Below are 12,128 nucleotides of genomic sequence, written 5' to 3'. Positions count from 1 at the left end.
ATGGTTGCCCTTTGGTAAAGGAATGCAGAACCGTGTCCCTTAAGTCACAACCCTGCACAGGCACACACTCCAAAGGGAAAAGAATGCAGGCATGTCGGATACCTACTGTCTCAGGCACACTTGTGTACAGGCGCGTTATAAATGCCATATCGTATCATGTCACCTGTTTGCACAATGCACAGAAGGGTCCTTATTGAGCCTTCTGTCCATTTGCCTTCCGGGTGCAGCAGCGATTCACACTGCTCCTGCTGCATCACGTGCATTGCCATACCCCATACAGGCAAGCAGATACATGTAGAAAACATGGCAGGTTGAATGTGGGAAATCCAGCAAGTGTTAAATGTTGCATGTTGATTGCAATAGCGGATGTAAACTCATCACTCTGTGGAGAAGCTCGGATTGCTGCATGCAGAAATCATTGGCAGAATACCGCCACGCTTGTAATGAGGCCCTGTGTGCAGAACTCTCCATGAGTATTAGCTCCCAAGGAGTACTCATGAAATAAGCCATGCGGACGGCCGGCAAGTGGGTGAGGGGGGAGGCACTTGTGGCGACCAGCACAGTGCCTCCTCCCTCACCCAAAGTAAAAGTAAACATGGATCGCAGCAAGGAAAAAAACAATACAATCCGGCTCAGACTGGCCTATAGGGCAATGGGGCAATGCCCGAACCAAAAAACGATAAATGCTGGTGTGGGCCAGTTTCTTTGGTCAAGGTGTGCTACTTTTTTTGGACATTGTTTGCCAGTTTGATGAGTTACTTCACTATGCGGCTAGTAGTTTTGACCAGTGTTGCTCAATAAATATTCTTTAAAATACACAATTTGCATCACATTTTATCAAAAAACTTCCCCTTGGGTAGTATTCAAACAGTCTGACAGAAAAGGAATGAATTGCCATTTGCAAATGTGGGCCACTTTTTCATTGGTTCCCGAGACAATGTTATGCCCCGATCCCACCCTGAATACAACCAGGAAGGAACCTGCACTGACCTCTCGCAGGACAATGGGTGGTCACGGGAAGGATAGCCCGCATGGATGACGAGACTCGGCCTGCAGACGGGCACCGACATGTCCGTCATCTCCATGTCCAGCGCCGACCTCTTCTCCGATATCAAGTGACAGTGGCTGAAGCCTCCATTCTCTGAAAGAAAAGAGGACAGGAACACAAGCCTGGGCTTCCATGAGAGCTGCACGGTTAGACTCCACACAAGACAGATGTGTGCTGCTTGAACACTAAACCAGCACATTCAGCATGCACTAGGCCGCAGGAAGCAAGCAGTGAGCCAACATCAGCTGCACACTTAACTGGTGCACCCAAGCACTTTGCGACACTCTACTCTTTCAACTGACCTGGACTACGGTCCCCGAGGGCGTTCAACCAACCAGCGCACTGAGGTCATACCAATGATATATAGAGCGCTATACGAAGGCCAAATAACATAACATAACCTAACAACACTAAAAGGTACCTATTATGAATCCTTTTCTACTCATTGGTTGGGTATGGTATAAAGAGTATTTTTGCAGTGCAAAGTCACTTTGCTCCGTACTAAACGTTCTGTGTATTAGGCCCTTACAATGTGGTATCAGTCCCTCCCTCAGGCAATCTCCTGTGTGCATTCACAATGGTGCACTGTGAGTGTAATGGGGCCATGCACCAGCGTGAAAAATAATGCCCTACTATGTCCCCTTGGATACATCTGGCCTGATGGACTCGCCCAACAAAAATGTATGGTAGGCTGCTAGAACCCCACCATGGCAGCCGTTATGGAGTCTGTAATGTAATCCATCCCTGCGAAAGAGATAGGACTGTGCGATGTAAAATTACTCAGTGGGTTGAGCACCAGCTGCAGAGAGCTGTGTATAGCACACAGGTCATGGGTCTGTACACTTGACTTTCATCCCTTAAATAAAATGGGTACCATTAATTAGGGTAGCCAGAGCACCTGTTGTTTACTATTGCCAGAGTTTCCCTGTCACAGACCTTCTCCACACTGCACATACTCAAGTGGGAAGGGCCTACCGGGTTACTAGTCATCACACAACTTTCACAATCCTCCATGTGCTTGAATCGCATGAATGACACTGGTTGGGCCCCTACCATCTTCCCTGAGGGCACAATAAACTTGCGATTGAATTCAATCTTACGTCTCATTCCACAGACCTGCACCTAAGGCCTGGAAGTCACAGGCCTCTTCCTCAGCAGTCTGAGTCCTACATATTTACACAAAGGTGTGACAGCAGAAATGGTGCACCATGTTTCCATCTAAAAAACCCCTGGAATGTCAGCCATCACCTTCTCTGTCTTTTTCGTTGGATGAGATCTAACATTCTGTGAACCGTGCAGCAACTAGCGCCTTGATGCCCTCGGGTTTAGTGCGCTTTAAATTTGCAAAACATAAATAAATACATTCTTATAAAGGTAAAGTTCAGTTAGACCTTCCTGGAGAACATTAAAAGCCAATTCGTCATGAGACAATAATGTTGGGCGCTGCAGCCCATACTGTCCCGGAGCGAAACAAGACCAAGATGATGGGCGCAAGCAGCGCCTGTGGACTAATGGCTTCTTTTATTCTAGAGAAAAATCTCAGTCAGGCCATGCAAGCATTTACTCTACACTTTAAAAAAACACAAGCAACTACCAATACCATAGAACAGTTCCTTTAGAGTCCCTTTTATTATGTTTCTGGAGGCCTGGGGATGATGGCAGCAAGAGGAAGTGGCGGGTAAGTGTGGAGTTTTGTATGTTTTTGTATAATTTGAGGCGGCATGAGTAGGTGCGGAATGTGGCAGGTAGGTGCAGAGTTTTTTATTTTATTTTGTATAATTTGATGGGCATGATTATGTGGGGAAAGTGGCGGTAAGTGCAGAGTTTTGTATTTTATTTTGTTTAATTTGACGGGGCGTGAATAGGTGGGGAAAGTGGCAGGTAAGTGCAGAGTTTTGTATTTTATTTTGTATATTTTGATGGGCATGATTATGTGGGGAAAGTGGCGGGTAAGTGCAGAGTTTTGTATTTTATTTTGTTTAATTTGAGGGGGCGTGAATAGGTGGGGAAAGTGGCAGGTAAGTGCAGAGTTTTGCATTTTATTTTGTATAATTTGAGGGTGTATGATTTTGTTGGGAAAGTGGCGGGTAAGTGCAGAGTTTTGTATTTTATTTTGTATAATTTGAGGGTGTGTGAATAGGTGGGGAAAATGGCGGATAAGTGCAGAGTTTTGTATTTTATTTTGTATAATTTGAGGGGGTTTGAATAGGTGGGGAAAGTTGCGGGTAAGTGCAGAGTTTTGTATTTCATTTTTTATAATTTGCGGGGCTATGATTAGGTGGCGAAGTGGCGGGTTAAGTGCAGAGTTTTGTATTTTATATTGTATCATTTGAGGGGGTATGATTAGGTGGGGAAGTGGGGGGTAAGTGCAGAGTTTTGTATTTTATCTTGTACCATTTGAGGGGGCAAATTTAGATGGGGAAAGTGGTGAGTAAGTGCAGAGTTTTGTATTTTCTTTTATATAGTCTCATAGGCTTGATTAGGTGGGAAAAGAGGGTGATTTAGGTGGATCAGCTAACACCTTGCTCATGCCTTTATCCATGGAATCAGCCATATTCCAAGAAATCTGACTGGATGTGTTCTGGAAAGAGAGTACTAATAAGGTAATAAGCCCTGATCCAGCGGGCCATTACCGCGTAAGGTAATGCCCCCGGGGCTCATAGTTACAAAGGCCCCAGGGACGTGGTAATGGCCCGCGGTGAGGGGCTTATTGCTATAAGTACCCCGCCCCATTAGACCGGGGTACTAATGGTGGGTTTTTTTGGTTGCAAGATGCATTGCGTTTTGCAGCCGAAAAAAAAAGAAAAGAAATGGCTGCCACGGACAGAGAAATGTACTCCATTTTCCCTTTCCATGGTGGCCATTAAAGTAAATGAAATAATAGTAAACAAAAAAATGACCACAATGGAAAGGGAGGAGGGACTACAGGTAGTCCCTTCACCCTTACCATGGCAGCCTCTCCACGAAGAAACCCGGGGCCGCTGCAGAGAAACAGAGGCTTCAGAGCCTTCTCGGCGAGGTAAGGTCCAGGCGAGAGCCATGAGGTTGCTTGTAACAAGCTCATTGACCCTCGGCGGATATTAATAGTCAATAACAGTGGATGAGTGTACACAGCACTGGGGGTAGTAGAGCAAGACAGATGGACCCAGGGAGAAAGACAGAGCTGTCATTCTAAGTTCCTTCATCTAGTTTGTCCATGAAGCAGGGACACTTTAATGTCACCTAAAGTATTCATGTTTTCAAACCAAAGAAGCTTGGGCGAGGTAACATCTTCTACAACTAGTAAGAGATGTTTTATTATTCATGTATGTTTAATGAATGGGTGCTTCAGTGACATCTGTTTATTCCCTCAATATAAGGACCACTACATTGAGAAACAATGGCAGATATTCAAGCACTTAGAAGCAGAAGGAAAACAGCATGAGGTTCTGTATGCTCCATAGAAACTTTATTACTATTATTAATATTAGCCATATTATTATTATCATCATTAGTCATGTTAGTAGTAGTATTAGTAGTAGTAGTAGTAGCAGTATTGTTCAGGTGCCCTTTGAAGCCAACTCAGAATCTGTTGCATTCTCCTGGAGCCTAATAGTGTGGAGGAAACCCTGGAACCCTTTTGCCTGAAGTGCTTGGCTCAAAGGGGGCTTGTTATGGACCATGTGCTTGTGTTTCAGGGATGCTCACAGCACACCAATACTGAGAAGCTTCCAGTGGTGCCTCGCATACTTCCCAATCAGAGAGGAACCACTGGAATAAGACCGAACAGCGGACAGCCCTTCCGCTCAGGCTTACCCCAACAACCAAGTGATGGTGCCTCAGCCTATGCCCCCCAGTCTAACCCTGTGAATCCTTCTTCCTCCAGGGTGCCTATGGAACATGGGCCTATGCCCCCCAGTCTAACCCTGTGATACCTTCTTCCTCCAGGGTGCCTATGGAACATGGGCCTATGCCCCCCAGTTTAACCCTGTGAATCCTTCTTCCTCCAGGGTGCCTATGGAACATGGGCCTATGCCCCCCAGTCTAACCCTGTGATACCTTCTTCCTCCTGGGTGCCTATGGAACATGGGCCTATGCCCCCCAGTCTAACCCTGTGATACCTTCTTCCTCCAGGGTGCCTATGGAACATGGGCCTATGCCCCCCAGTCTAACCCTGTGATACCTCCTTCCTCCAGGGTGCCTATGGAACATGGGCCTATGCCCCCCAGTCTAACCCTGTGATACCTTCTTCCTCCAGGGTGCCTATGGAACATGGGACTATGCCCCCCAGTTTAACCCTGTGATACCTTCTTCCTCCAGGGTGCCTATGGAACATGGGCCTATGCCCCCCAGTCTAACCCTGTGATACCTTCTTCCTCCAGGGTGCCTATGGAACATGGGCCTATGCCCCCCAGTCTAACCCTGTGATACCTTCTTCCTCCAGGGTACCTATGGAACATGGGCCTTGTTAGTCAATGCTGCATCTTTGTTGCCCTTGGATCTCAGGCCAATCCTTCCATTTAAAAGCATCTCTAAAAATGGAGCTGTCCCATCTATCAAAGGGGCATCACACCATAATATGCCCCGCTTGATCCTCAACACACTCATCTGTGTCCATGATCTCAGGAGCCCTTCAGAAGGTAGATTTTGCATTTCTGTTGATAGCTTCGGTCCGGAACAACCAGTCACTGTGTGTGTTGGGTTTACTTCTAGATGGTACGGGATAGCTGTTGTTTTGGAGTGTGGGTACATATGGGTCTACCCTGTCGAACTGCCTGCTTTCTACCCAAGCTTGGATGTCATCTCATTACCTCCATTTTAACCTTTCGAAAATGGAGGTACTTTTCTTTTCTGTCTCCACGATTCCCACTCCTCTTTCTCCCTTGTCTATGCCCTTTCCTCCTACCTCGCTTCTGATTTCTGCTTCTGCCCGTAATCTGGGAGCCTCGTTCGGCACCTCTCTTTCCTTTACCTCACATATTGCTTCTATCACTAGATTCTGTCTCCACCAGCTGTTTGATGTCCACAAGGCCTGTCCCTTTCTCACCTTTGATGCCACTAAGCTTCTAATTTCTTCTCTAATCATTTCATGTCTGTTCTATTGTTCAAGTCTCATCTTTGGTCTTCCTGCCTATCTTCGTTTTCTCTATCATGCTTCTATACGTGTTCTGTGCGTCCTCTCTCCTCGTGACTTTATTTCTGCATCCTTGCAACCTCTTTGTTGGCTCTCTTTTCAAGCCTGCCTTCTTTTCAACTTTCTTTGTGTTGTCTTTAAATGTATCTATGGCCTTGCCCGTTCCTATCTCTCTTCTCTCATCTCAATCTATACCCCTTCTCATTCCCTCCATTCACACTCACTCTTTCTCCTCTTCTCGCATTGGAATGCTCTTCCTCTGTCTCATCTGTCACTTTCTTCCCTGGCTATCTTTACCTCTCAGCTCAAGGACCATCTTCTCCTTCCTCCATCTCATTAAACCTTCCTGATCTCGTTTTGCATTTTCATTATTAGTGTACTGTGTTTTGATCTATGAGTAGCGCTTAGGCAACAGGCTCTATGTAAAATACAAATACAAATATGTTTGTGTGTCTATGGTGTAGTGCAGGAGATTTGGGGCCTGATTTACACAGATGTATTTTTAATGGGAAAGTCCCATGGAAAGCATTTTTGTAAATAAGGCCCTCATTGTCTGCAGTTGAGTGAGATGCCAGCGGGGCTGTGGCATTTGTTGTGTGGTTTCGGGTTTGTACTGTGGTAGGTGTATGTGTGTGTTGTATTTGGTGGTTGTGCGATGAGTTTGTAAGAAAGTTAAAGGTTTTTAGTAGGGTTAGTGGTGGGGGATGGCTTTGCTTTCTTGTAAATTGCATTGTTTCGATTAAGCTGAATTCCTTATTTCACCATAAATGATGGAATGGGAACCTTTCACAAGACGCAACCAATGCAGATGTTTGTTGGTTAGAGCTTTGTACCACCCCAACCTCCTTTGTGGTGGCCTCTGTACACTGTGATCTTAGTGCATGGTCCACTAATTTCCTTGGAGTATAATGTCCCCCAACCCTCCTCCCCCCATCGCTGATGGAATTCACAGGCCGGGAAGCCGCTACTTCAGAGATAGATAGTCCAGTACTTCCGGAAAGTAGACAGCGGGAGGGTAATCGGGAACTGCAAAATTAGCAACAACCCATTTGAAGAGTCAATACATTTTACCCTTGAAGTTCTTTTGACCTCACCTTTTTCAGGTGTCCCAGAAGGGGCAGATAAAACTTCCTGGGTTTTATTAGTAGCCAGAGGGCCCGTAGTAGCCTCGTGGGTTCCGTGTAACTCCAAGGGACTTGTTTAAGTTACTGTTTGTGTGAGTTTAACATTATATTCCTATGAATTAAACTATCCCATACCACATCCTTTTGTTCATTATACAAAGTGCTTAGGTTGTACATTTTGGTTTGTAGAAGTTGAATTACTGCCTGAGGATTTAGACAAGTACTACATTAAGAAACTTGGCAAACTGAAGTAACACAACCAGAAGAGATACTTACCAAGCTTACACAATTATTAGCTAAGTTCTTAATCCTATGTTCATTGCTAATACAAACCATTTTAATTAAGGAACTGCCTTTATGCTCAAAACATGCATCGTGTTAACCAAAGATATATGTCATTTAGTGCGCACCCTGCGATCAGAGGGAACAGATGTGATAAGCTGTAGATTAGAAATATCAATGTCAGCTCTGGCGGAAGTGCACTGTCACATTAGTGGGGAAAACCTATTAAGTAGTGGGACTGCCTTCACTATTGTGTTCTGCACATCACCAATGTCCTCAGATCACCCCTGAGCTATAATAGCTTCTGCACTGTGCACTGGAAGAGCATGGCGAATTCTAGCAGGAAAGGCAGAACTCCATCCCTCTTCCAGGTGAGGTTCACGCGGGACCTCAGAATGGGCCAGGGGACCCTCACCTGGCTTTCAGCTCTATTTGGAGCTGCAGCTGTGATCTGTGACCCTTTACATGCAGGACAATTCTGGGTGATTTGTAACAATGAAACACCTATATTCACAGCCGCCGTACTTTCCTTAACGCTAGCGGAGAGCTGAACATTAAGGGCTACTGTACCTTTGTCAGCTAGGTCAAACAGAAGAAGCTATACTTCATTAATCAGTACTTAGGTCCACATATGTATTGTCCCCGGTGACTGTTCCATTTACACCCCTCCACAAACTGGTTAGAATGTCCCTCAAACTCACCCATTGGTAAGAAGCCCACTGATTCCTGTCAAATCTGATTTCTCATCTATTGCACGTTCTTTTGTGATCAAAAGAGCATTGTTCCTCCTGTATTTAAATAAATAAATAAATACTTTCACCTCACAAATAGGGGCCATTAACACTGACAATATCTTAGTTTCGTGGGTTCCGATACTGAATGCTACTACTGTTTAAGGCCACAACTCTCTACCTGAGAGGTAGACAACTAGATGGTCAAAGGACCTGGTCAACAAAATAAATAAATAAACAGGAGAAGGGGTGATCAATAAACAAATCTGCACAAAATGGCTAAAGTACAGGAATGTACGGCCCATTCCTTGCAACCTAAGAGAGAAAACATTTTAAACAGTAAAAAGGCTAAAGTATTGCGGGCAGAAAAGCTGGAAATAAGTCTCGTCGGGCGAACCAATGCCGGCAAAGTCCACACACGGTGGAGGATGACCCGACACCTTGTGAGGCAGGCAGAGTCGGTCTCTTCAGCCTCAGCAATTGGTCTCTGTTAAAAGCGAGGGAAATATGGGTAAACCATTGAGGACTGGATGGAGCAATGTTTGGTCCTGAGGTTATGTCCCACAAATCACATTTGCGGTTCAGTCCAATGCAGAACCTCATGCAATGTCTTTCAATATTACGTTACTCTAGCTTTTACCAGGAAAAAACTTTTTAGAGTGGGGGGATGGGTTGACCGCTCCAGAAAATGCAGCTATAATACATGTGTTATAGAGTAAGTGGTTCACCCTCAAGGAAGGAATATAGCATGGGCTCCAGGCCCAAGAGAAGGGTGCTCCTCGACCAGGGTAATGACCCGGCAAACTGCAGAATATAACAAAACATAGTTCTAGGCGGCTTTGAAGGAGCTCCAAGCCACAATTTGGCCCCTTTCACCCTGCTTAGGAATCCGAAGTGAGGAACTTTAGCAGAAAGCCACTGTGCACATCACTTACAACCCAGCCCCCCTCTGTAGCGAAAGGAAGCGAAGAGGATGTTTCCGCAATATCATCACTCCCACTCTAGAGCTCAGCCATTTTCTATGTACCTGTAGCGACTGTAGCGTGCTGTGCTTTATATGTGCAGCTGCTCTGCATATTCTGTGCTGCTCATTGGGCCACGGTGGGATCTCGCGCCACAGGCATCCCCTTGCCGGGTCCTGAAGGGAGCATCTTCCAGCGGCAGTTGCTGCCCTTCGCGGCCACTTTGTGGGCGGGAAGGTATTTTTGAATGGCGGGCTCCGGCTCCATAGGCGTCCTGCAGGTTGGAAGTTGAGGACGCACACACACACTGCTGCTGGCATGCTGACTGACCTTCCTGTCCCTTTGTGGGGGATGAGATCTTGCTAAGGGCGAGTATGTTTGTCCTGAATTCCCATAAGAAATCATTGTGGGCTGCGCCCACTCCTGCAGTTAAATGATCGGCTCCTCCTCCACAGGTGTCCCGCTGGCTGAGTCCTAGAGGGATTGGCCACCGCAGATGCTGCCGCTGCCACGGCAACCGCCCTCTGTGACCCTGTCTTAGGTATTTTTACACTATTGTCTTCCTTGTGATGGGTGCTCAGGCAAATGGCCAAACGTAATTAAAATACAGAGTCCTTCAGCAATGTATGTACATTTTCTGGAGGAAACAATGGCGTTTAAGGCAGATACAGTCAGACACAGCGCAGGCCATAAAAGGCACAGTGTGTCAGGAAACACATCTTCTCCTTATTAACTTCAATACTGAAGAGCAGCACTGTCAAACACTGGCTATCAAATCATGAAATGCCTTTATCATTAAAAAAAAGCCTGCACTCAGCCGGAAGTAAAACCTGCACGACCGCAGCCCACTTGCTGGAAACGTGGCCATCCACCCGCCTGTTCATAAGAACAAAAGTGACATGCAGGCCCTTGTGTGCGTGCTCCAAACAGCTTCTCCCAAAGCGGCCGGTATCCGGTCACCTTTGCTACGTGCTACACCCACCAAGCGACAGAAGCTTCACCCTTTGTCAAGAAACCTGCCTTTATTACAGCTTATTTCTTTCCCACATCAAACACCCGTAATAGTAGAGCCACAGAAACCTGGGGTATTGGCGAAATCATTTGTAAAATGCTTGTTCGAATATCCGGTCTACCATTCATTTCTGTTTCGCTTATTTGTGAAAGGGACCCGGAAGCAAAACGCGGTCCCGAATTGTTTAAGGTGTAGGGGCATAGCTATTGATTCAGAGCCGCAGAGCACTTTCACACCAAACCCAAAGTGAGCAAATGGGGCACTTTTTTATAAGCACCCCCTTTCATTTGATTTTAATTTTCATGAGTGGATGCGCCCGCAACATGCTACTTTGCACGTCCCTGCATCCCTTGCCTTCCTTTGCTTGGGCTCTCTCTGGTTTGATTCTTTCTTTTTGTTCGCTCTCATCCAATTATTGTTCTCAACTTTCACTTGTTTGCTTACTCAAGCCATTTCATTGTTTTTTATGTCGTCATTTTGGAATTCGTCTTTGGGATTTCGTCAGAGGCAAATTCGATGTTGGGAAATTGACAGAATGATTATGGATGGCTGTGCACTGAACAGTATAACAAAGGGGTTTCCAGCAACTGGTAACAAGTGGTGTATGAAGTATGTGTCTGGTAAAAAGTGGTGTGCAGTGACGTATGCGTCTGCTAAAAAGTGGTGTTAGGTGACGTACGCGCCGGGTAATAAGTGGTGATGTATGCGGCTGGTAAAAATTGTTGTGCAGTGACATGTGCACCTGGTAACAAGTGATGTCTGGTGACGTTCGCGTCTGGTAAAAAGTGGTGTCTGGTGACGTATGCGCTGCGTAACAAGTGGTGCCCGTTGATGTATGCGTCTGGTAAAAATTGTTGTGCAGTGGCATGTGCACCTGGTAACAAGTGGTGTCCGGTGACGTATGCATCTGGTAAAAAGTGGTGTCTGGTGACGTATGCGCCGGGTAATAAGTGGTGTCCAGTGATGTATGCGGCTGGTTAAAAGTGATGTCGGTGACGTATGCGCCCGGTATCAAGTGATGTTCATAGATGTATGCGTCTGGAAACAAGTGGTATCCAGTTGCATTTGCACCTGGTAAAAAGTGGTTTCCGGTGATGTATGCGGCTGGTATCAAGTGGTGTCCGATAACGTATGCATCTGGTAAAAAGTGGTGTTCAGTGACGTATACGTCTGTTAAAAAGTGGTGTCCGGTGGCATTTGCAACTGGTAAAAAGTGTTTTCCGGTGAGGTATGCAGCTGGTATCAAGTGGTGTCCGATAACATATGCATCTGGTAAAAAGTGGTGTTCGGTGACATGTGCGTCTGGTAACAAGTGGTGTCTGGTGACATATGCGCCGGGTAACAAGTGGTGTCCATTGATGTATGCGTCTGGTAAAAATTGTTGTGCAGTGACATGTGCACCTGGTAACAAGTGGTGTCCAGTGACGTATGTGTCTGGTAAAAAGTGGTGTCTGGTGACGTATGCACCGGGTAACAAGTGGTGCCCGTTGATGTATGTGTCTGGTAAAAATTGTTGTGCAGTGACATGTGCACCTGGTAACAAGTGGTGTCCAGTGACGTATGCGTCTGTAAAAAAGTGGTGCCTGGTGACGTATGCGCCAGGTAACAAGTGGTATCCATTGATGGAGGCGTCTGGTAAAAATTGTTGTGCAGTGACATGTGCACCTGGTAATAAGTGGTGTCCGGTGACGTGTGCGTCTGGTAAAAAGTGGTGTCTGGTGATGTATGCGCAGGGTAACAAGTGGTGTCTGTTGATGTATTCGTCTGGTAAAAATTGTTGTTCAGTGACATGTGCACCTGTAACAAGTGGTGTCCGGTGACGTATGCATCTGGATAAAATTGGTGTCCGGTGATGT

At 46.0% G+C, this 12,128-nt stretch overlaps 1 protein-coding gene across 3 annotated transcripts in view; it reads right to left on the bottom strand.

Moving 5' to 3' along the window:
* The window catches only part of GLIS1 (GLIS family zinc finger 1), a 1,244,663-nt gene that overhangs the window by 775,479 nt on the left and 457,056 nt on the right, over nucleotides 1–12,128 (bottom strand). For all 3 annotated transcript variants that reach the window (XM_069642164.1, XM_069642165.1, XM_069642166.1), the window contains exon 2: nucleotides 991–1,141. In XM_069642164.1, coding sequence (XP_069498265.1) covers nucleotides 991–1,141 — 151 coding nt within the window. The remainder of the gene's footprint in view (nucleotides 1–990; nucleotides 1,142–12,128) is intronic.

Source organism: Ambystoma mexicanum, chromosome 1q, assembly GCF_040938575.1.
Source record: "Ambystoma mexicanum isolate Mex_15411 chromosome 1q, UKY_AmexF1_1, whole genome shotgun sequence".
NCBI lineage: Eukaryota > Metazoa > Chordata > Amphibia > Caudata > Ambystomatidae > Ambystoma > Ambystoma mexicanum.
Note: the sequence above shows the minus strand (reverse complement) of the source record. Positions and strands in the feature narration are given on the sequence as shown.